The 23,237-nt window shown below is 42.9% G+C and overlaps 1 protein-coding gene across 5 annotated transcripts in view; it reads left to right on the top strand.

The window, feature by feature from the left end:
• The window catches only part of FNTB (farnesyltransferase, CAAX box, beta), a 393,966-nt gene that overhangs the window by 349,012 nt on the left and 21,717 nt on the right, over nt 1-23,237 (top strand). For 4 of the 5 annotated variants that reach the window (XM_056546788.1, XM_056546789.1, XM_056546791.1 and 1 more), the window contains one exon: nt 17,660-17,724. In XM_056546788.1, coding sequence (XP_056402763.1) covers nt 17,660-17,724 — 65 coding nt within the window. Of the gene's footprint in view, nt 1-5,019; nt 5,177-17,659; nt 17,725-23,237 lie in introns of those variants that run through there. The other variant, XM_056546792.1, reaches the window with a different exon arrangement.

Below are 23,237 nucleotides of genomic sequence, written 5' to 3'. Positions count from 1 at the left end.
GAAATCAAATTTATCAACCCAAGGAGGTCTGGATATGGAGTCTCACTCAAAATCAAAGTGGAAAACCACACTACAGGCTGATCCAACTTTATGTAATGTCCTTAAAACAAGTCAAAATGAGGCTCAGTAGTGTGTGTGGCCTCCACGTGCCCGTATGACCTCCCTACAACGCCTGGGCATGCTCCTGATGAGGTGGTGGATGGTCTCCTGAGGGATGTCCTTCCAGACCTGGACTAAAGCATCCGCCAACTCCAGGACAGTCTGTGGTGCAACGTGGTTTGGTGAATGGAGCGAGACATGATGTCCCAGATGTGCTCAATCGGATTCAGGTCTGGGGAATGGGCGGGCCAGTCCATAGCATCAATGCCTTCCTCTTGCAGGAACTGCTGACACACTCCAGCCACATGAGGTCTAGCATTGTCTTGCATTAGGAGGAACCCAGGGCCAACCGCACCAGCATATGGTCTCACAAGGGGTCTGAGGATCTCATCTCCATACCTAATGGCAGTCAGGCTACCTCTAGCAAGCACATGGAGGGCTGTGCGGCCCCTCCAAAGAAATGCCATCCCACACCATTACTGAGGCACCGCCAAACTGGTCATGCTGAAGGATGTTGCAGGAAGCAGAACGTTCTCCACGGCATCTCCAGACTCATCACATGTGCTCAGTGTGAACCTGCTTTCATCTGTGAAGAGCACAGGGCACCAATCTGGCCAATCTTGTTGTTCTCTGGCAAATTCCAAACGTCCTGCACGGTGTTGGACTGTAAGCACAACGCCCACCTGTGGACGTCGGGCCCTCATACCACCCTCATGGAGTCTGTTTGTGACCGTTTGAGTGGACACATGCACATTTGTGGCCTGCTGGAGGTCATTTTGCAGGGCTCTGGCAGTGCTTCTCTTGCTCCTCCTTGCACAAAGGCGGAGGTAGCGGTCCTGCTGCTGGGTTGTTGCCCTCCTACGGCCTCCTCCACGTCTCCTGATGTACTGGCCTGTCTCCTGGTAGCGCCTCCCTGCTCTGGACACTACGCTGACAGACACAGCAAACCCTCTTGCCACAGCTCGCGTTGATGTGCCATCCTGGATGAGCTGCACTACCTGAGCCACTTGTGTGGGTAGTAGACTCCGTCTCATGCTACCACTAGAAAGCACCGCCAGCATTCAAAAGTGACCAAAACATCAGCCAGGAAGCATAGGAATTGAGAAGTGGTCTGTGGTCACCACCTGCAGAACCACTCCTTTATTGGGGGTGTCTTGCTAATTACCTATAATTTCCACCTGTTGTCTGTTCCATTTGTACAACAGCATGTGAAATTGATTGTCAATCAGTGTTGGTTCCTGAGTGGACAGTGTGATTTCACAGAAGTGTCATTGACTTGGAGTTACATTGTGTTGGTTAAGTGTTCCCTTCATTTTTTTGAGCAGTGTACATTATAAATGCTGCAGATTTCCCCCATGGAAATTCATCTGCCGAAGACCTACCACTTCCACTCTGTTTATTAGCAGAGCAGATGCTGTGAAAACAACTAGCCACTAGGTGCAGACTGGCTGGAACAAGCTGCAAGCAAATTTTGTGGTAGACAGTCCAAGTTCATTTCATTAACAGGAGAGACAAATCAGGTTTCAGGGGATGAGACAGAGGCAAAGTCCAGTGGACAGGCAAGTACCAGAAGAATTAAGATTTTTAAATAAAAGTAATTTACAAATCAGTTTCATTTTCTGCTACCACTTGATTTAAAAACAATAAAAAAATTCCACTGGAGTACCCCTTTAACACAGCAGAGCGTACTTTTACACCTTGCAGCATGTACAGTACAATCTATAAAGCAAGCTCAGGAGCTGCTATCAGTAGCTTGGGACCTACGGCTTATGGCGGATATCAGCAATCATGCTGATGCCCGCCATTAACACTTTAGATGCCGTGATCAATACTTATCGTGGCATCTAAAGCATTAACAGAGCTTTGTGAGACCTCCGGTCGCCAGCGTGACTCACTGGACCCCGGCAATCGCACTGTGGGTGGTCCAGTGAGTCACACTGGTGACCGGAGGTTCCTTTACCTGCTCTGTGCCACTCTGCTGCCATCATGCCATCCTGCTCTGCAAGCCAATCACCGATAACACTGATCAATGTTATGCCAATTGCTGATTGGTCACATAAAAAATGGTGAATGGTAAAAAAATGGGGATTAAAAAAGTCACATATAAACAAAAGTGGTAAAAAAACAAAACAAAACGACAGCGCTAAAAATATATACATTCCAAGTGAAGGCAAGTATATGGAGCCAGGCACTGCCTATTTAAAGCTTAGTATCTACTATTGCATGTATGTCCCACTAGACGCAGCTGTTCTGATAATGTACGGGGGTGCCAACTGTGTGAGAACAGTAGTATAAATCAAATTGTATAAGAAAGAAGACAGTTGCACTCACCCGTATATGTCTTGCAGCAATCCTTTATTGGAGCGTGTTCAGAACAAACAAAGGGAACGATTGTTCATAGCGGGGAGCTGGAGAGCTGGATGGACGCAGCTACAGGTGCGGGAGCATACCACTGAAGGCAACTAGTTTCGCGTCTGGAATTACGCTTCTTCCGGCCGATGCTAGGTTGTTGTTTTTTTTTTTTTTTTACTTATCTTTATTAATCCATTTTAATAACAGTAGTTATACATTCTTCATAAAATTTCACTTCCACTGTCTTCACATATCATCAATATTACAAAATGTTTTAAACCCTCCCCCTATACACTTCTCAAATCTGAGAAATCCGACCCACATCATCCACATCCATACTTATTACTAATACTTATTACTAATTTCACTAATCCCTCCTCTCTCCTTCCCCTCCCATATCCCCCCCCCCCCCCACCACATATCTATACGAATAGAATTGATATTAATTCCTCCCCCTCCCTGGTTACGAAAACATGAACCCAGAGGGAATTACCCATGTAAACAATGTAATTTTTGTAGATACAACAGGGCTAAATGAAATTTCCTAATAGGAGGAGAAAACATTTTCTTAAACCAGCTCATTACATGCAAAACCACCTACGTAGTTTATTGTATTATTCGCCCATGATGCTATTTTTACATAGAAAAGGCAAAAAGACAATTATTTGTAAGGATAAGAGGGCATCTCTATTTTCTGCACAGATGTTGGAGCACCCCGATTCATCTCCCATATGGTTGAACACCATGGAGGTAATACTACGAGTTTGAAGTTTGGCGGCCTGGAGAGAATAGAGAAGGTCCCTTTAGGAGAAGATCGTCATGTCCACTTACTTAGAAAAGAAGCTTTGTGGATTATAAAGCTAAATACCATAGGCCCTTTGGGCTTAAATGAAAGAAACGATCTCTCCTCTTTCCTGTAAAAGTCACAGTGTTAATCTTATGTGGTTTTAATGCTTTTATTTTTGTTTTTTGCACATGTCATGTTTGATTCCTTATCACTCACATTTTTCTATGTGTATAAATACTGGCATACCACCAAGGGTTAACCTAGCATCGGCCTGAAGAAGCTTTATTCCAGACGTGAAACTAGTTGCCTTCAGTGGTATGCTCCCGCACCTGTAGCTGCGTCCATCCAGCTCCCCGCTATGAACAATAGTTCCCTTTGTTTGTTCTGAACACGCTCCAATAAAGGGGGGGGGATAACATGTCTAGGGGCGGAGTACCCCTTTAAGGGCTAGAAACGCATGCAAAGTAAAAGCCAGCGTGCAAAACGTGTTTCATAGGAGTGCTAACTTGGCATCCGATATATCAGGTAAATTGCAAATGCAATATAACCAATTACCAAGTAACATTGATTACCAATGTATGTTCTATTGCCATAGTCATAGCTCAGGCTTATTCTACCACACTGTTTCTATTAGAGGGGTTATCTAGAGACAAAAAATAAATAAAATAAAATTTTGCTGGCGGGGGTAATGGGGGTAGCCTGAAAATTAAAAAACTAAAAACCACATACTCGTCCGCAGGAATCTGTCACCCGCATTGCCCGCACTAAGCTGCTGGTACAGGGTAGTAATGCGGGCGATGCTGATGATAATGCTGTTTAGCATCTTTACCTATGCGGCAGTTCCTGTACATTATATGGTAAATTACAAAGTACAGTTGGTCACGCAAAAAACAAGCCTCATATGGGTCTGTGGATGAAAAAAATAAGAGTTATGGCTCTTGGGCTATGTTCACACTGCAGAATTTCCGAATGTAATTCCACAGAAATTCTGCCTGGAAATTCCAGTCTAGCAAAATCCTATTGCTGTCAATAGGATTCCACACTGCGGATTTTCAGCGGCGCACGATCCTAGCACTGATCCTCATCACACATGGAATACATTCCGGCCAGAAATTTCTCAGTGTGAACCTAGCCTTAAAGGGGTATTCCAGGAAAAAACTTTATTTTTATATATATATATATATTCTGAAGTTAAGGTCGTTCTTTTCCGTCTAAGTGCTCTCTGATGACACGTGTCTCGGGAAACGCCCAGTTTAGAAGCAAATCCCCATAGCAAACCTCTTCTAAACTGGGTGTTTCCTGAGACACGTGTAATCAGAGAGCACTTAGACAGAAAAGAACAACCTTAATTTCAGAAGCTCATAAGTACTGAAAGGATTAAGATTTTTTAATAGAAGTAATTTACAAATCTGTTTAACTTTCTGGAGCCAGTTGATATATATATATAAAAAAGTTTTTTCCTGGAATACCCCTTTAAAAGGAGAGGAGAAAAACCAACCAAAAACACAAAAATAAAATTCCCTGTGTCCTCAAGGCAAAAATAGGCGGTGTCCTTAAGGGGACATTTATCCAATATTATTTGTTTAGTTTATTTTGTAAACACAAAACATTATACAAACTCAATAAGGTTCCTAAAAAAAAAAAATAAAAAGAACATGACGGACAGGTCACTTTCCCAGTCAACCCCTAGATGGCGCTGTTTGCTAACGCTGTCTGACTTTCCCACGTCCCGCTGACAGAGGGGGGCGGGGCTTTGTTCGCCGTTTGACCTGTTTGTACCCTGCAGAGCCGCCGTAGCTGACAGTGTTGCCATAGTAGGCGTGTAGTCTGCCAGACATGGCGGAGTCCAGGGAAGCGGCGCTGCGGTGTTCACGGGAGAACCACGCCACCGAGCGGCTGCAGGATGACAGGACGCCTACGGAGACGTCAGTGGAGCAGGTAGAGGGGCATAGCCGCGGTGTTCTAGGGTCCTATATAACTTTATAGCGCTCCTATAGGCGGCCATCATTTCCCATGTGTCGGCTTGTTGCTTACTAGGACTGTTCTGTATGGATGTCAGTCACCGGCCATGTTTATATAGGGCAGTGTTATCCGACCTGTCACTCTGCAGATGTTGGGAGAACTACAACTCCCAGGATTCCCTCATAGCAGGAGGCCGGCATGGCATGCTGGGAGCTGTAGTTCTGCAACAGTTGCCAAAGTTTTCCTGTCAGTTGTTTATATTGTAGAGGGAGTACAGAAAATGCGGGGGTCCTAGCCTCCGAGCGCTACTGTTATGGTAAAATTATGCAAAGATGCCAATGGTACACAGGAACCTTTTTTTTATTAAGAATAAAAGTAACAACTGGACAACGCGTTTTGGCGTGCTCTCACGCCTTCCTCAGGTCCATAAAGATAATTTCATGGTATCCTGTCTGGGTTCTACCTGTGTGCTGGCCACGGCCAGCACACAGGAAGAACCCAGACAGGATACCATGAAATTATCTTTATGGACCTGAGGAAGGTGTGAGAGAATGCCGAAACGCGTTGTCCAGTTCTTAGGAACTTTTTTTAAATTAAGAATAAAAGTAACAACTGGACAACGCGTTTTGGCATGCTCTCACGCCTTCCTCAGGTCCCCACGGCCAGCACACAGGAAGAACCCAGACAGGATACCATGAAATTATCTTTATGGACCTGAGGAAGGTGTGAGAGAATGCCGAAACGCGTTGTCCAGTTCTTAGGAACTTTTTTTTTTATTAAGAATAAAAGTAACAACTGGACAACGTTTCGGCATGCTCTCACGCCTTCCTCAGGTCCCCACGGCCAGCACACAGGAAGAACCCAGACAGGATACCATGAAATTATCTTTATGGACCTGAGGAAGGTGTGAGAGCATGCCGAAACGCGTTGTCCAGTTCTTAGAAACTTTTTTTAAAGAATAAAAGTAACTGGACAACGCGTTTTGGCATGCTCTCACGCCTTCCTCAGGTCCCCACGGCCAGCACACAGGAAGAACCCAGACAGGATACCATGAAATTATCTTTATGGACCTGAGGAAGGTGTGAGAGAATGCCGAAACGCGTTGTCCAGTTCTTAGGAACTTTTTTTTTTATTAAGAATAAAAGTAACAACTGGACAACGTTTCGGCATGCTCTCACGCCTTCCTCAGGTCCCCACGGCCAGCACACAGGAAGAACCCAGACAGGATACCATGAAATTATCTTTATGGACCTGAGGAAGGTGTGAGAGCATGCCGAAACGCGTTGTCCAGTTCTTAGAAACTTTTTTTAAAGAATAAAAGTAACTGGACAACGCGTTTTGGCATGCTCTCACGCCTTCCTCAGGTCCCCACGGCCAGCACACAGGAAGAACCCAGGATACCATGAAATTATCTTTATGGACCTGAGGAAGGCGTGAGAGCACACCGAAACGCGTTTTCCATTTGTTACTTTTATTCTTAATAAAAAAAAGTTCCTGTGTACCATTGGCATCTTCGCATAATTTTACCATCACAGTAGCGCTCGGAGGCTAGAACCCCCGCATTTTCTGCACTCCCGCTACAATATTGTCTCTTCCGTACCCCGACTTGGGGCAACAGACAAGGGGGCACCAAGCAGGAAGCTAAAACATCCCACCACTTACCGACAACCCCTTTGGAGCTTTGCTAGACCCTACGTACAGCTCCCGGAGAGAGCGCCCCACATTTTCTTTTTTTCCCCTCCTGCTGTCAGTTGTTTGTCATGTCACCCACTTGATCTGGGGCAGGTACTTGGGATAAAGGATCCATCGTGCACTGCGATGTGATTTCATACCCAACATGTGAGTATTTGGCATCACAGGAGAGGACGGGGCCGTAAAGTGATTTTTGCAGTAAATACCAAATAAACATATATAGAATTTTTTATTATTATTAGGGATTCACCGAAAGGCTGCGTCTGAAAATGCATTGGGCCGCCCACTTTTTTTGCATATAGTTTTTGTAAAATTATATAATCAAAATTTTTCAAAAGAGGTGTTATGGTGTAATAAATATAATAGAAGGATATAAAAAATGTGATAATTGCAACAGATTAAATAGTATTACAGAGGAGCTAATACTGCTATGAAACTTGTACCTGTACGCCCTGTGTCATTTAGGGGTTAAGCCACACCCCCTGAAATTTCCGGCACAAAATTCCATAAGCCAAAAATGCAATTTTTGGCCGATAATTTTCAGCAGCTGAAATTTCGGTGCATCACATTATTATTAGAGATGAGCGAACTTACTGTAAATTTGATTCGTCACGAACTTCTCGGCTCGGCAGTTGATGTCTTATCCTGCATAAATTAGTTCAGCTTTCAGGTGCTCTGGTGGGATGGAAAAGGTGGATAAAGTCCTAAGAAAGAGTCTCCTAGGACTGTATCCACCTTTTCCAGCCCACGGGAGCACCTGAAAGCTGAACTAATTTATGCAGGAAAAGTCATCAACTGCCGAGCCGAGAAGTTTGTGATGAATCGAATTTACTGTAAGTTCACTCATCTCTAATTATTATTATGCAGAATGTATATGACTGGTATTACCATACAAGACCTGCAAGCTTAAGTGACTCCACAAGGTAGGGCAGTGTTTTTTAACCCAGTGTGCCTCCAACTGTTGCAAAACTACAACTCACTGTCTGGGCATGCTGGGATTTGTAGTTTTGTAACAGCTGGAAGCACACTGGTAGGGGAAAAACTGGGGTGGGGGATCTGACTGCTGGGACCTCCACCGATCCAAAAAATGGAGGATAGTTGTGGATGGAGGAGCAGCGGCAGCGCACATACTCTGCCATTGCTCTATTCATTCTCTATGCAGCTTCCAAACCTTGTTGAGCGCTGGCCGTACAATCCTGCTGGGTCTCACACTTTATACAGGGGCTGTGATAGTCGAGACACCAATGGGTCAGTACATTACTGTGTTAGGCACTTGCACTTTGTCATGTTTAGGGGCTCTTGACTTATTCATGTCTCTATGTGCACTGCATGCGGCATAAACAAGTTTGCTATTGGCTTAATGTGTACCTGTCGTTAGCAAAAACTTTTTATACAATGTAGATAAAACCATTATAAATATTCGGAGCAGATCTAGAGTTTAACCTGTTAAGGACACAGGGCGTACCTGTACCCTCTGGCACCGTTACCAGGGTTTAAAGCGCGGTCACGAGCTGAGCACGCTTCAAACCCGGTGGGTCCTGACTGCTATCAGCATCCAGGAGACAGGGTTCATGCCGGGCATCACCGATCAGGCCAAAGCCCACCACTAACCCTTTAGACGCCGTGATTAAATTTGATCGTGCATCTAAAATGAAAGGGAAACCATCCCGGCAGCTGAGCGGAGCTGATCGGGACCATCGCCATGAAAAAGTAAAAAAATGTGAATAAGCTCTTCCCCTAATAAAGTTTGAATCACCACCATTTCCCATTTTTTTAAATAAAATAATGTAATAAAAATAAAAATCATATGTTGTACCCCCGCGTGCGTAAATATCTGAACTATTAAAATATAAAGTTAGCTAAACTGCATGGTGGGCGTACATGTAAAAAAAAATCCCAAATGGTGCATTTTTGGTCGCTTCATATACAATAAAATAATTAATGAAAAGCGATCAAAAAGCCCCATCAAAAAAATGGTACTGATAAAAACTACAGACCATGGTACAAAAAATGAGCCATCATATAGCCACGTATGCGGGGGGGAGTTATAGGGGTCAGAAGATGACAATTATTTACCGTATTTTTCGCCCTATAGGACGCACCGGCATATAAGACGCACCCAATTTATAGGTGCAAAATCTAAAAAAATTAAGATTTTGAACTCAATAGTGGTCTTCAACCTGCGGACCTCCAGATGTTGCAAAACTACAACTCCCAGCATGCCCGGACAGCATGCTGGGAGTTGTAGTTTTGCAACATCTGGAGGTCCGCAGATTGAAGACCACTGCACAGGAGGTAATACTCATGTGTCCCCGCTGCTCCGGACCCGTCACCGCTGCCCTGGATGTCGCTCCATCGCTGTCGCCGTGTCCCCGTCGCTCCGGAACGTCTCTGCTGCCGGCCGGGTATCCTCGCTCTCCGTCACCGCCATCACGTCGTTACGAACGCCGACGCACGTACGCGACGACGTGATGACGAGGAAGGAGAGCGCTGGCCATACAGGGGATCCCTGAACGGAGAAGACACCGAGGAGGCAGGTAAGGTCCCTCCCGGTGTCCTGTAAGCACTAACCCAGCTATTCAGTCGGGCTGTTAGGGACCGCCACGGTGAAATCGCGGCGGTCCCGAACAGCCCGACTAAACAGCCGGGTTAGTGTCACTTTCCCTTCAGACACGGCGGACAGCTTTGATCGCCGCATCTGAAGGGTTAATACAGGGCATAACCGCGATCGGTGATGTCCTGTATTAGCCGCGGGTCCCGGCCGTTGATGGCCGCAGGGACCGCCGCGATAGGGGTGTATTCGTCGTATAAGACGCACCGACTTTTCCCCCCCAGTTTTGGGGAAGAAAAAGTGCGTCTTAGGGTACGTTCCCACACGGCGTATTTTGCTGCGTATTTTCCTACCCATTGACTTCAACAGAGAAAATAAAATACGCAGCAGCAAATACGGCGTGTGGGAATGTACCCTTATACGGCGAAAAATACGGTACATACTAATTTTGGTGCATGTAAAGTGCACTGCGTAGAAACTGAAGCCCTAAAAAGTTACAAAATGGAGTGCTTTTTATTTATTTATTTTTTTTTTTTTTTCGCCGCAGATTGGTTATAAAATAAGTGATGTCATTACAAAGTACAATTGGTGACACAAAAAACAAGCCATTATATGGGTTTGTTGGTGCAAAATTGAAAGGGTTATTATTTTTAGAAGGTGAGGAGGAAACAACGAAAGTGCAAAAAACGAAAATTGGCGTCCTTGAGTCCTTAAGGGGTTAAAAGAATAAAAAAATATATATATTAACTCAACAAGATGCCCATTTAGGTAAAAAGGGTAAACAGTATTGGAATCAACGTCACCCGTCTATTACCCTGTACTCTCAGGTTCGTGCTGGTGATGGATTCTCTTTAGAGACTTAAAAAAATCGTCATATGATGCTGGGGAGGCCTGGAAATTAAAAAACATCCTCTCCTACCTCAGTCCCCTGGGTCTCCCTCTATGACAACAACTGATCCTCCGCAGCTCCCTCTGCTTCCAATACGACCTCTTTTTGTTGCTGTGAGAGCCTGCTCAGCCAATCACTGAGGGAGGCGGGACACCACTGCAGTCAGTGATTGGCTGAACGGGCTGTCTCTGCAGAGAAGAGCTCATCTTGGAAGTAGGAAGTAATTGGAACTGCGGAGGGCCGAATGATGTCACAGCGGGAGCATCGGGGGACTGAGGTAGGAAAGGAAGTGTTTTTTTTATTTATTTTTTTAAATATATTTCAGGCCACCCTTCAGAAACATTTTAATTGTGTTTGTTTTATTTTCTCTCTGGATAACCCCTTTAATAGAGTTTGGTAGAATAAGCCTTAGGCTTCTTTCACACTATGAATATCCATCCGTTATTAAATGTCGTTTTCTGTGTGAAAACGGATGTATAATAACGGATGAAATAACGGGTGCAAACGAATGGATAAATATTCATTGCTTAAGACCCGTTATAACATCCCTCATGTACGGCCATAACACCTCTGCCTACAGACTCCCGCAGCCACTACTACTCCCATCATGGAACAGACTTGATTCCATGATGGGAGTAGAAATTCCCTGGCTGTGGTAGTCTGCAGACAGCTGGGGAGGCTACATTAGTGTTTGTACTACTACTACCCCCATCATGGAACAGAGTCTGTTCCATGATGGGGATTGTAGTACAGGGGCTGAGGGATTGATTGCACCGGGTTTCACTTCTGAGACCCAATGCGATCAGAAGTTATTAAGCAGGGGAGCGGGCGGCATGCAATGTATTAGTGTGTTTTAACTTTCATTTTTAAATCCCCCGCGGGGAACCCTGAATGGCCGGTACCGAGGAGCAAATCAGAGCTCTCAGCGGGAGATTTAAAAATGAAAATTGTGAGTAGCAGCGGGGGCCATATGTATATTAAAAGCGCTGCGGGGGGGGGCGCACAGACATATAGCCTATATATCTAGCCCCGCACAGCGCATGAATAAAGATATGACCCCAGCCAGCGCATTTATAAATATATATCCCCCGCTGCACTAGTAACCCCCCGCAGCGCATGTATAATGTACTGTCGCAGGCTGCCATCTATATACATATGCCAGGCTGCGCTATGAATGAAAAGCATTCTAGCAGCAGGAGCATCGGCCGGCCCGATGCTGCTGATAGAAATACTTTTCATTCATAGCGCAGCCCGGCCAGGGATGTGGAAATCCTATAGCCCGACGCCCGGGACAAGTAGTTTTGGGCGCCGGGCAGGTGAATTGTTTATAGATTTAGCCCTGTATCGGGCAAGCAGGGACAGACAGACTTCCCCCTTATTGTTCTTTAATGTCGGTGTGAGGCGCAGGAGCCGATGCAAGTCTACACCTCACACCAGCTCAGAGTGTATGGAGGGGGCGGCGGCCTCCAGCTGACTGCAGAGCCCCCTTATCTCCCCTCTCGGAGGATGGACGGAGCTCAGAAGACACAGCAGGGTGAGAGAAAGGATGTTGACAGCTCCGTGCACAGCTCCATCCCCCGCACACAGCTCTATCCCTCCACCTGATCTGTCTCCACAGGACCTAATTCAGCACGGGGAGGTTGCTTGTTTGCACGGGGAAAACACAGAGCAGGGGGGAGGGGGAGGATGGAAATCTCATCTCACACCGGCCAGGACTACAGCTCTGATGTCCACTCATGGCGGCTCAGGTGAGGAGACCGAGAATACAGGCGGCGGCAGGAAGGGTGGTTGTATATGTATGGTGTGAGTGTATGTGTGATGTGTGTATGTAATGTAATGTATGATGGGGGGGGCAGCGGCAGGTGTATGTATGATGTGTGCATATGTATGGTGTATATCAGTGTTTCCCAACCAGGGTGCCTCCAGCTGTTGCAAAACTACAACTCCCAGCATGCCCTGGGCATGCTGGGAGTTGTAGTTTTGCAACAGCTGGAGGCACCCTGGTTGGGAAACACTGGTGGATATGTATGATGTGAGTGTATGTGTGTATGATGTCTGTCTATGTGTGATGTGTATGTAATGTATGATGTGTGTATGATGTCTAAGTGTGATGTGTGTATGTATGTAATGTATGATGTGGGGGGCAGCGGTGGGTGTATGTATGATGTGTGCATATGTATGGTGTGAGTGTGTGTGTATGATGTATGTGTGTATGTAATGTATGATGTGGGGGTGCAGTGGCGGGTGTGTGTATGTAATGTATGATGTGGGGGTGCAGTGGCGGGTGTGTGTATGTAATGTATGATATGGGGGCAGTGGCTGGTGTATGTATGATATGTGTATGCATGAATGTTTTGTACAGGAGTGGACTGTCACGTCGGGCATTAGGGTAGTTGTGCCATCTAATGTTATTTATTTTTAGTGGCACCAGCACTAAATTGCACCCCCAGAATCCCGCCCCTTCATACTCACCCGCCAACCAAGAGCCCCACGGATGCACACAAACATGCCGAAACCAAAACTACAACTCCCAGCATGTTGGACCATAACCTAAACTGTAGAACTATAAAGTGCAACATGCTGGGAGTTGTAGTTTTGGTTCGGGTCAGCTGCAGAGCCATAGGCTGCATCAGGGCATGCTGGGTGTTGTAGTTACTAACTGTAATTCCCAGTATTCCTTGACACATCCTATGGCTCTGCAGCTGACACAAAACAAAACTACAACTCCCAGCATGTCCCACAATAACCTTAACTGTACTATACAGTGCAACATGCTGCAACACCCACACAACCATAGGCTGTATCAGGGCATGCTGGAAGTTGTAGTTATCTAGTAACTAAATGCAACTTCCAGCATTTTCTGACACAAAATGCACCATATAAACTGGAGAAGCAGAACCCCCCCCCCCCTAGTAACACATAAGTCCCTATTGAGACTGAAAAATAGTGATTAAAATATTTTAAAAAGTGCGAATATATGTGAATAAGCCCCTTTCCTAATAAAAGTTTCCAATTTTCTTTAAATAAAAATAATATACAAAAATAAACATAAGTGGTATTGCTACATGTGGAAATGTCCAGACTATTAAAATATAATGTTAATTAAACCGTACGGTGAACGGTGTAAATGTAAATAATAGTCCAGAATTGCTCATTTTTGGTCACTTCATATGAGAAATTTTTTATAAGGTGATTAAAAAGTTACATCTAGATTTTTCTGGGCTTGTCTCGGGTGTAAGAGGATCTACAGCTCTCCCCCCGCTAATATCCTGACATACTGCGATCACCTATTAACCCATTAGATCTCCGCTGTCAGCAGTGTCTAAAGGATCTTATATCCATCCCTGGTGGTCTAGTGGGGGGGATCAGACTATTTTGGTTGAAATTATTTCATCAACCAGGACAAGTGGATTTTCTTGAGGGACAAGTAGATTGTGTTCCGCTTTAGTCCCTTGGACAAGTAGTTTTTTTTTTAATTTCCACACCCCTGCCGGCATATGTATATAGAAGTGCTGTGGGGGGCAGATAACGCTATATGTCTGCACCCCCCCCCAGCGCTTCTATATACATTTGCCGGGGCTGCACTATGAATGAAAGGTATTTCTTTTAGCAGTGCATAGTGCCGGCACTATATGCGCTGCTAATTTTAATATACCTTTCATTCATAGCGCAGCGCCAGCAAATGTATATAGATGGCAGCCTGCGACAGTACATTATTCATGCGCTGCGGGGGGGGGTATACATTTATTAATGCGCCGGCGGGGGATATATATTTATAAATGCGCTGGCTGGGGTCATATCTTTATTGATGCGCTGTGGGGGGGCTAGATATATAGGCTATATGTCTGCCCCCCCTGCAGCGCTATATATCTTGCCCCCCACAGCGCTTTTAATATAGATATGGCCCCCGCTGCTACTCACAATTTTCATTTTTAAATCTTCCGCTGGGAGCCCTGATTTGCTCCTCAGTACCGGCCATTCAAGGCTCCCCGTGGGGGATTTAAAAATGAAAGTTAAAACACACTGATACATCACAAGGTTGCGGAGTATGCCGCCCGCTCCCCTGCTTAATATCTTCTGATCGCATCGGGTCTCAGAAGTGAAACCTGGTGCAATCAATCCCTCAGCCCCTGTACTACAACCCCCATCATGGAACAGACTGTTCCATGATGGGGGTAGTAGTACAAACACTAATGTAGTCTCCCCAGCTGTCTGCAGACTCCCACAGCCAGGGAACTACTACTCCCATCATGCAATCAAGTCTGTTCCATGTTGGGAGTAGTAATAGTCTCTCAGCACTGCAGGAGTCTGCTGATGTCACCTCTTCTGAGCATGCTCAGAAGTAATAACGAATATTATAAACCAGGTGCAAACGGATGACATAAAGGCTCATCCGTCAGCCATAGACTTCAATGTTAAAAATAACGTCCGTTAATTTACCCGGAAGAAAAATGAGTGCATGTTCCGTTATTTCTTCCGTCAAAATTAATGTCCGTTATTCATGACGGACTATAACGGGTCATAACAGATAATCAAAAAATCCCATAGACTTAAATGGGATTGTGTAACGGACGTTTAACATCCATTATTAAGGCTTTTCTAACGGATGTTTATAACGGATCTTTTAACGGATGAATTTTATAGTGTGAAAGGGACCTTAGCTATTGTACTTGTGCTTTACTTACATATATTGGTAATCATTGTTGCAGAAACTAAAACTCTAAGATGTACTGAAGCCAAAAATAACCCAAAATGACAACTGTTGTGCTACAGAGAAGTGATCTGCAATCTCTATAGCTGGTGTAGCATGTCCTATCAGCCTTCAACTTTCATACACTTGATGACGATTATACACTTAGGCAGAGAAAGGGTAAAAAAAAAAAAAACAGAAGCCAATGTATGAGCTGAATGCAGGGAATGCCACAAAATACCTACACCCCCTCTGTATTATACAACAAGAACAGACGTGTGTGTAAAGCTGGGAACCGGAAAAACACCAACTGAACCATTAAAGGAAAACTGTCCGCCTGCTTCCTCCGCACTAACCTGCGGTACTGACTGGTAGTGCAGGGGGCGCTGATCAGTTTGATGCCTACCGTGCCCGGATCCGTTCGGGTGTAATCTTCTTCTATTTTCAGTATATGCTAATTAGCTGCTAACTGGCACTCTGACGTCAGTGCCACTTGCCGCAGCCCCACCCAGCTCATCAATATTCCTCCCCTCCCTCCGCCTCTCCCATATTGATGAGCTCTGCGGCCTGCGGCACTGATGTCAGAGTGCCAGTTAGCCCGGCCTGTGCAAGTTAGCACCTAATTAGCATATACAGAAAATAGGAGATTACGGCCGAATGGCGGGGCGGATCCTGGCACGGTAAGCATCAAACTGATCAGCGTCCCCCGCACTACCAGCCAGTACCACTGGTTAGTGCGGGGGGTGGAGCAAGCTGACAGTTTTCCTTGCTACTAGGCAGGGGAAATACAGTATCCAGTTCAACTATGTGTTAATAAGGATTGATTTCTATAGGCAATCCCTTTTTTTTGACCCGTAATGTTTTGACCCGTAATGCGGTTTCCTGACTGGACCTAAAACTGTAGTTTACTACGGTTTTAGGTCCGGTCCAAAACCGCATTACGGGTCAAAACTGAGCCGACCGGAGTCACCGTTTGAGTCCCGGTCGGGTCGTTAAAGTAAATGGAGTCACGGGCTGATCCGGCCGGGTTATGGGAGCGCCCGGTTTGCCTCTCCGGATCCGGCACCCGTATGTACAAAACGTGGTGTGAATGCAGCCTTACTCTAAGTTCAGACCCTTCCTAAAGTTAGTGTTGGAATTTAACATTTTACCATCTTTTAACACCCATCTAAACGGAACAAAGAGCATTCCCATATTATAAATTATAGTAGTTATCTTACCTGATGTGTATAAACCTTGGAGACGTGTTTATAATTTCTTTGTTCCATTTCAAGTGCCAAACCAGGTGGAAGAAAATGTCTTACATTGCTTTATCCCACTGGGAGAAGAGATCGGTGCTTTATCAGGGGCGGTCTTTTCTGAAGCATCTCGGAGCACATCCTACTGGGCCGGTATCCAAAACCTAGGCCAAGATGGATAGCAGAGTAGATTTGCAGAGCAGCCACCTTTGCTTTACACCAGCGGTCTTCAAACTGTGGCCCTCCAGATGTTGCAAAACTACAACTCCCAGCATCCCCGGACAGCCAACGGCTGTCCGGGCATGCTGGGAATTGTAGTTTTGCAACATCTGGAGGGCCACAGTTTGAAGACCGCTGCTTTACACCTTTTGAAGATAATACCTTCTGATTCTGTTATCTACCAAGGACCTTTACTTTGGGGCGAAATGTTCTTCAAGCAACTTCTAGAAGAACATTATTTGGAATTCTCCTGTGATGCTGTAATGGAAAAGGAGTTGATATAGAATTAAATTAGTTCTCACCAATAATAAAACATTTTAAGACTCCCTGACTGCACATGACTCCATGACTTATTTTTTAGGGTGCGTTCACACAGCCGTCTGTCCGTTCCCCCCCCCCCCCCCCCTGTTTATGTTCCCTTGTTGCTGCTTGTAAACGGATTACAAACGGTTGTAAAATAATCCCATTGATGTCAATTGGATTTGATTACAATCCTTTCACATCTGTTTGCACCCGTCTGCGCTCTTTTCCGTTTTATTTTTTTTGTTTTTTTATGGGAGAAAAGACTGCATGCAGTATTTTTTATTTCTCCCGTCAAAAAAAACTGAAGTAAAAAAAAATGAAGTCTATGGAACACGGATGAGCCTTTAATGTCATCCGTTTGCATCCGTTTTTTTTTTATCCGTTTTTACTTCTGAGCATGCTCAGAACAATAAAAATTTTTCTTTGGTTTATTAACTGAACAATAATGGATAAAAACAGATAACATCCGTTTGCATCTGTTTATTGTCCGCTTTTTTAAAAGTCCATTTTTATTTTTGACGGGAGAAGAACCGGGCCGGTCTAGACCGCCATGTGAACGCAGCCTTACCTACAAGTTTGCTGGTGTAAATTGAATGGGGTTTAGCATATTCTGCCTTTCTGGTTTATAGGAAATTTCTTTTTTTATTTTTTTGGCACATTTACAGGATATGCCATAAACACCTGATGGGGGGGCAGCCTTAAATCTCGGCCCCTCACCAGCCAGGAGGCAGTGTTCCTGGTGACAATCAGTGGCTGATTCCCTTGGGCAGCGAAGTTATAGTAACTTTTCTGGCTTAGCTATATCATAGATGCTGTAGATTGGGATGCCCCTTTAAGGCATTCTTTTGTCTTTAATTGAGATTCATTTTTTTTTCAGAAAAAAGTTGAGGATTCGGTTGGCGCCATATTTACTGCCGTCAGAAACCGTCAAGGAGACATCCAGTGAGTAATGCAATTTTTTTTATCAGATCTTTATTAGTTTTTAACAGTTGTAAACATACTAAAATAGAAACACAAACCCCGCCCCTCCCTAGAGACCCTCGCACCTACAAGCAGTCCAATATCCACCTTAAGTCCGTATTCACAAGTGCCAACCTTCAAAGTGGTCAAAAGCCTGAGTGGGAGCGGTAAAAAGCCTGGCATCAATTAATAGCGCCCCAGGTATCACATAAAAAGGGTATAAAATTACAAATATGTTGTAACCACAAATAAATTATAACCACAACATGTAGGAAGACCGCGTTCAACACCAAACACAAATTAACTCAAATGTTTGAGAATAATGAGTGAAAGGTCCCACCAAATAAAGGAGGTTAGCCCCTAAAAAGCTGTCCAAGCCCAATCTGTAAGCTCGCACTCAGGGGCCCCACACCCTATGGAACATATGCAGAGCACTGTACGGAGCTACCAGTTTTCTGGCCCGATTTTATTGTACGCAAAACACCCAATTCGACCTCCGAGGCTTCTGCCCCACATCCTACAAGGCCCAACAAGAATGGTTTTGGCTCCAATGGCAGGAAAATTCCATATACCGTGCAAATGAGCGGTAGCACTTCCCTCCAGTAAGGAACCAAAAGAAAGTGCAGTCTCACTTTTATTTTTTTGCTTTAAGCCAGGTGAAACGCCCAAAAAAAATTTGAATATCATGCAAAAAGCCATTGTATTTTAGTAATTCAACTTTAAAGGAAAGGCAGCATAAAGTGCTCCAAAATCTCCTGGTAGACGGATGCGTTGACCCCGGATTTTTTTATTTTTTTTTTAAATGAACTGGTGCCAGAAAGTTAAACAGATTTGTAAATTACTTCTATTAAAAAATATTTTAGCAGCTGTATGCTACAGAGGAAATTCTTTACTTTTTGAATTTCTTTTTTGTCTTGTCCGCAGTGCCCTCTGCTGACACCTGATGCCCATATCGGGAACTGTCCAGAGCAGGAGAAAATCCCCATAGCAAACCTATGCTGCTCTGGACAGTTCCTGACATAGACAGAGGTGTCAGCAGAGAGCACTGTGGACAAGACAAAAAAGAAAAATTCAAAAAGTAAAGAATTTCCTCTGTAGCATGCAGCTGCTAATAAGTACTGGAAGGATTAAGATTTTTAAATAGAAGTAGTTTACAAATCTAATGTATATGTAATAAGAATGGAGGACGGCACTCACCCAAGATGGTAGCTTCAAAAAGGTTCTTGATTGTATAAACACGGTGGCGGTGTCAGACAGGTGAATGAACAGGAACGCCGAGGGCCTCACCATCATTCATTCCTCCATTCTTATTACATATACATTGGATTGGATTGGATTGGATCTGCTGTCTTTGGACTGAGCACCACAGAGATTTGGGTTTGTGCTTCTGCTTTTCACCTGCTGCCTGATTAATTGCTGTATACACAGCAGTGCCGGATTCTGTTCCTATATCCTATCATAGAAAAAGGATGTATAACAAGTGTATACGAGAACCAGTCCTCTAGAGCCAGTAGAAATAAGAAATGAGAAAATAGGAAAGAAAATAGAAAAGAAATTAAATGAATGAAATAAAAAATTGAAATAAAAAATTCCAAAAATAATAAAAATAATACTATAGTGAATTAAGAGATGAAAATTGGATATATATTCCTTAATAGTCCCGAATTAAAGTTGGAAACATGAAAAAGATATAACACATTTATTCATAATGTAATATACATCAGTGCAGGGCCCTTGCACGAGATGTATTACAACTGTTAAAAAACATATACTAATAAAATTCTATATATACATTTTTTATTAGTATATGTTTTTTAACAGTTGTAATACATCTCGTGCAAGGGCCCTGTACTGATGTATATTACATTATGAATAAATGTGTTATATCTTTTTCATGTTTCCAACTTTAATTCGGGACTATTAAGGAATATATATCCAATTTCCATCTTTTAATTCACTATAGTATTATTTTTATAATTTTTATAATTTTTTATTTTATTTTATTTTTTTATTTCATTCATTTTATTTCTTTTCTATTTTCTTTCCTATTTTCTCATTTCTTATTTCTACTGGCTCTAGAGGACTGGTTCTCGTATACACTTGTTATACATCCTTTTTCTATATATACCTTTAGGTCGAATAATCGTAAAGGGAACCTTTAAAATATTAATTTTAATTTATCCTTAAAAAAACGTACAAAAAAACAAAATAATAAATGGTACATTTTTCTTGACCGCCACCAGTGTATATAATATACTTTTTGTTCAAACAATGTTCATAATTCCGTAAGGATTCTGAAAGTTCAAACAATGTTCATAAGTTCCTGTGTGTTAAAGGTCTATTGATCAATCTCAGTATCGGTGCCTATTCACATAGGTGGCCGCTGTGCTTGCGTTATTCTCCTTTTCTTATTTCAGTATGTAATAGACGCATCCACATTGGAATACCAGTACAATACAACAACAATTCCGTAATATATTGCTCATAGTGCTGTGTATAATTGCAATTAATCCCATATTGCTATATGCTTGTTCACATCCATGCCGGTTGCGATATATTTGTTATGCTCCACATGGGTTTGTTCATTAGTACACAGGGTTAGTCGCCATCCCGGGCGTATATCCAACACCCTATATATGCGCTTGTTCACACTCCTGCTAATAGATCGTCAACCTGGGTGTATGTGCAAACCCCTATGTATGTGCTTATTCACACTGCTGCCGGTTGATTGCCCTTCTGGGCGTATATTCAACACCTTATGTAGGTGCTCATTCACACTCCTGCTGGTTGTGATATTTGAATAGTTTTCAGATTGAGGTTCTTAAATAAATCGTTTTTTCACCGGCTAAGGCGTATATCCTCCACTGTATAACACTCTCCGATTGGGATTAATTTAAATCACATATAAACATATACGGTCCTAGTTATTCGTCCTCGTATTTATTTTATTTTTGTAGTTCTAATATCCACTCTGCGTTATTAAATTTTAGCTTTATGTTCACATTGGTGTATTCATGTCTCAGCCTTTTTTAACCCTCTCCATGAGACATTCACAGTCACCACAGCACCTCATTCATACAGTGTTATCTGTTAATTATTATTATACTGAGGTGTATATATTCACTGCACTGAAGAGCTCTATATAGTGAATATTCAGGGTGTAATTCATACACCTCGATTCTTCACTATTACTTATAGTGAGTATATTACTATGTATGTGAGCCCATCAATCATCGCAATACCAATAAATCACCACATGCATATTTCACACAATTTGTAGCCTTTTTGTTACTCATGCACAAATAGATTCAGGTGTGATTGAACAGTTGTATATGAACCTCTGAGTACGTAAAGACTCTGTTCACATTGTATTGCGGTCACACATATTGTTCAGCGTATATGGAGCCAAATGCAGATGTGAGGATATTATCCAGTTTAATATTTTGTGAGATTCAAGCGTTAGTAATCATTGATTGTAGTTGTATTTAGTATGCACAGCATGGTGCTGACCGCCATCAGTGTCGGACATCAAACAACCTGGCTCTATACTTCTGATGAAAGAAAATGGCCTAATATGGTTCCTGAAGACCTGGCAAAAGAAACGCGTTGAACCTAGACAATGTGAACTGCATCCTTGATCTACACCAGGTTTTTCTTTCCATTTGCACTTTTTTCTATTGACCTCTCTTAAAAAAGATATATAAGGCAATGCATGCATGCAAAGTGTAAATGGATTCCTGTGAGAAAGGAAATATGATACTAAGTGAATAACAATCACGGAATACATATACCAAGTATGCAAATGGATAACAAAAAAGAAATAAGTGCATATTTAAATATATCAATATGATAAAGGTCATAAGTTGCTGACAATCGCATTATAGACTGTGCATACTAAATACAACTACAATCAATGATTACTAACGCTTGAATCTCACAAAATATTAAACTGGATAATATCCTCACATCTGCATTTGGCTCCATATACGCTGAACAATATGTGTGACCGCAATACAATGTGAACAGAGTCTTTACGTACTCAGAGGTTCATATACAACTGTTCAATCACACCTGAATCTATTTGTGCATGAGTAACAAAAAGGCTACAAATTGTGTGAAATATGCATGTGGTGATTTATTGGTATTGCGATGATTGATGGGCTCACATACATAGTAATATACTCACTATAAGTAATAGTGAAGAATCGAGGTGTATGAATTACACCCTGAATATTCACTATATAGAGCTCTTCAGTGCAGTGAATATATACACCTCAGTATAATAATAATTAACAGATAACACTGTATGAATGAGGTGCTGTGGTGACTGTGAATGTCTCATGGAGAGGGTTAAAAAAGGCTGAGACATGAATACACCAATGTGAACATAAAGCTAAAATTTAATAACGCAGAGTGGATATTAGAACTACAAAAATAAAATAAATACGAGGACGAATAACTAGGACCGTATATGTTTATATGTGATTTAAATTAATCCCAATCGGAGAGTGTTATACAGTGGAGGATATACGCCTTAGCCGGTGAAAAAACGATTTATTTAAGAACCTCAATCTGAAAACTATTCAAATATCACAACCAGCAGGAGTGTGAATGAGCACCTACATAAGGTGTTGAATATACGCCCAGAAGGGCAATCAACCGGCAGCAGTGTGAATAAGCACATACATAGGGGTTTGCACATACACCCAGGTTGACGATCTATTAGCAGGAGTGTGAACAAGCGCATATATAGGGTGTTGGATATACGCCCGGGATGGCGACTAACCCTGTGTACTAATGAACAAACCCATGTGGAGCATAACAAATATATCGCAACCGGCATGGATGTGAACAAGCATATAGCAATATGGGATTAATTGCAATTATACACAGCACTATGAGCAATATATTACGGAATTGTTGTTGTATTGTACTGGTATTCCAATGTGGATGCGTCTATTACATACTGAAATAAGAAAAGGAGAATAACGCAAGCACAGCGGCCACCTATGTGAATAGGCACCGATACTGAGATTGATCAATAGACCTTTAACACACAGGAACTTATGAACATTGTTTGAACTTTCAGAATCCTTACGGAATTATGAACATTGTTTGAACAAAAAGTATATTATATACACTGGTGGCGGTCAAGAAAAATGTACCATTTATTATTTTGTTTTTTTGTACGTTTTTTAAGGATAAATTAAAATTAATATTTTAAAGGTTCCCTTTACGATTATTCTTTCTAATTAAATTTGGGAGACCTAACCTACGCAGTGGTCAGTACCACAAAAATCTTTTCTGTATACCTTTAGGTCTGTGGGGTATAGACCTACCCAGTTAACCTCGAGTCAGCCCCGGCTGAGTGAGCTACACAATTCTTGTTATATCCTATCATAATTTACATATCTGTTTAACTTTCTGGCATCGGGGGGGGCGGGGGGGCTTTGGGGTTTTCATGAGCTATAAGCCATAATCATCACATTTATAAC

The sequence above is a fragment of the Hyla sarda genome, chromosome 11 (assembly GCF_029499605.1).
Source record: "Hyla sarda isolate aHylSar1 chromosome 11, aHylSar1.hap1, whole genome shotgun sequence".
NCBI lineage: Eukaryota > Metazoa > Chordata > Amphibia > Anura > Hylidae > Hyla > Hyla sarda.
This window is presented reverse-complemented; position numbering and strand designations above follow the sequence as displayed.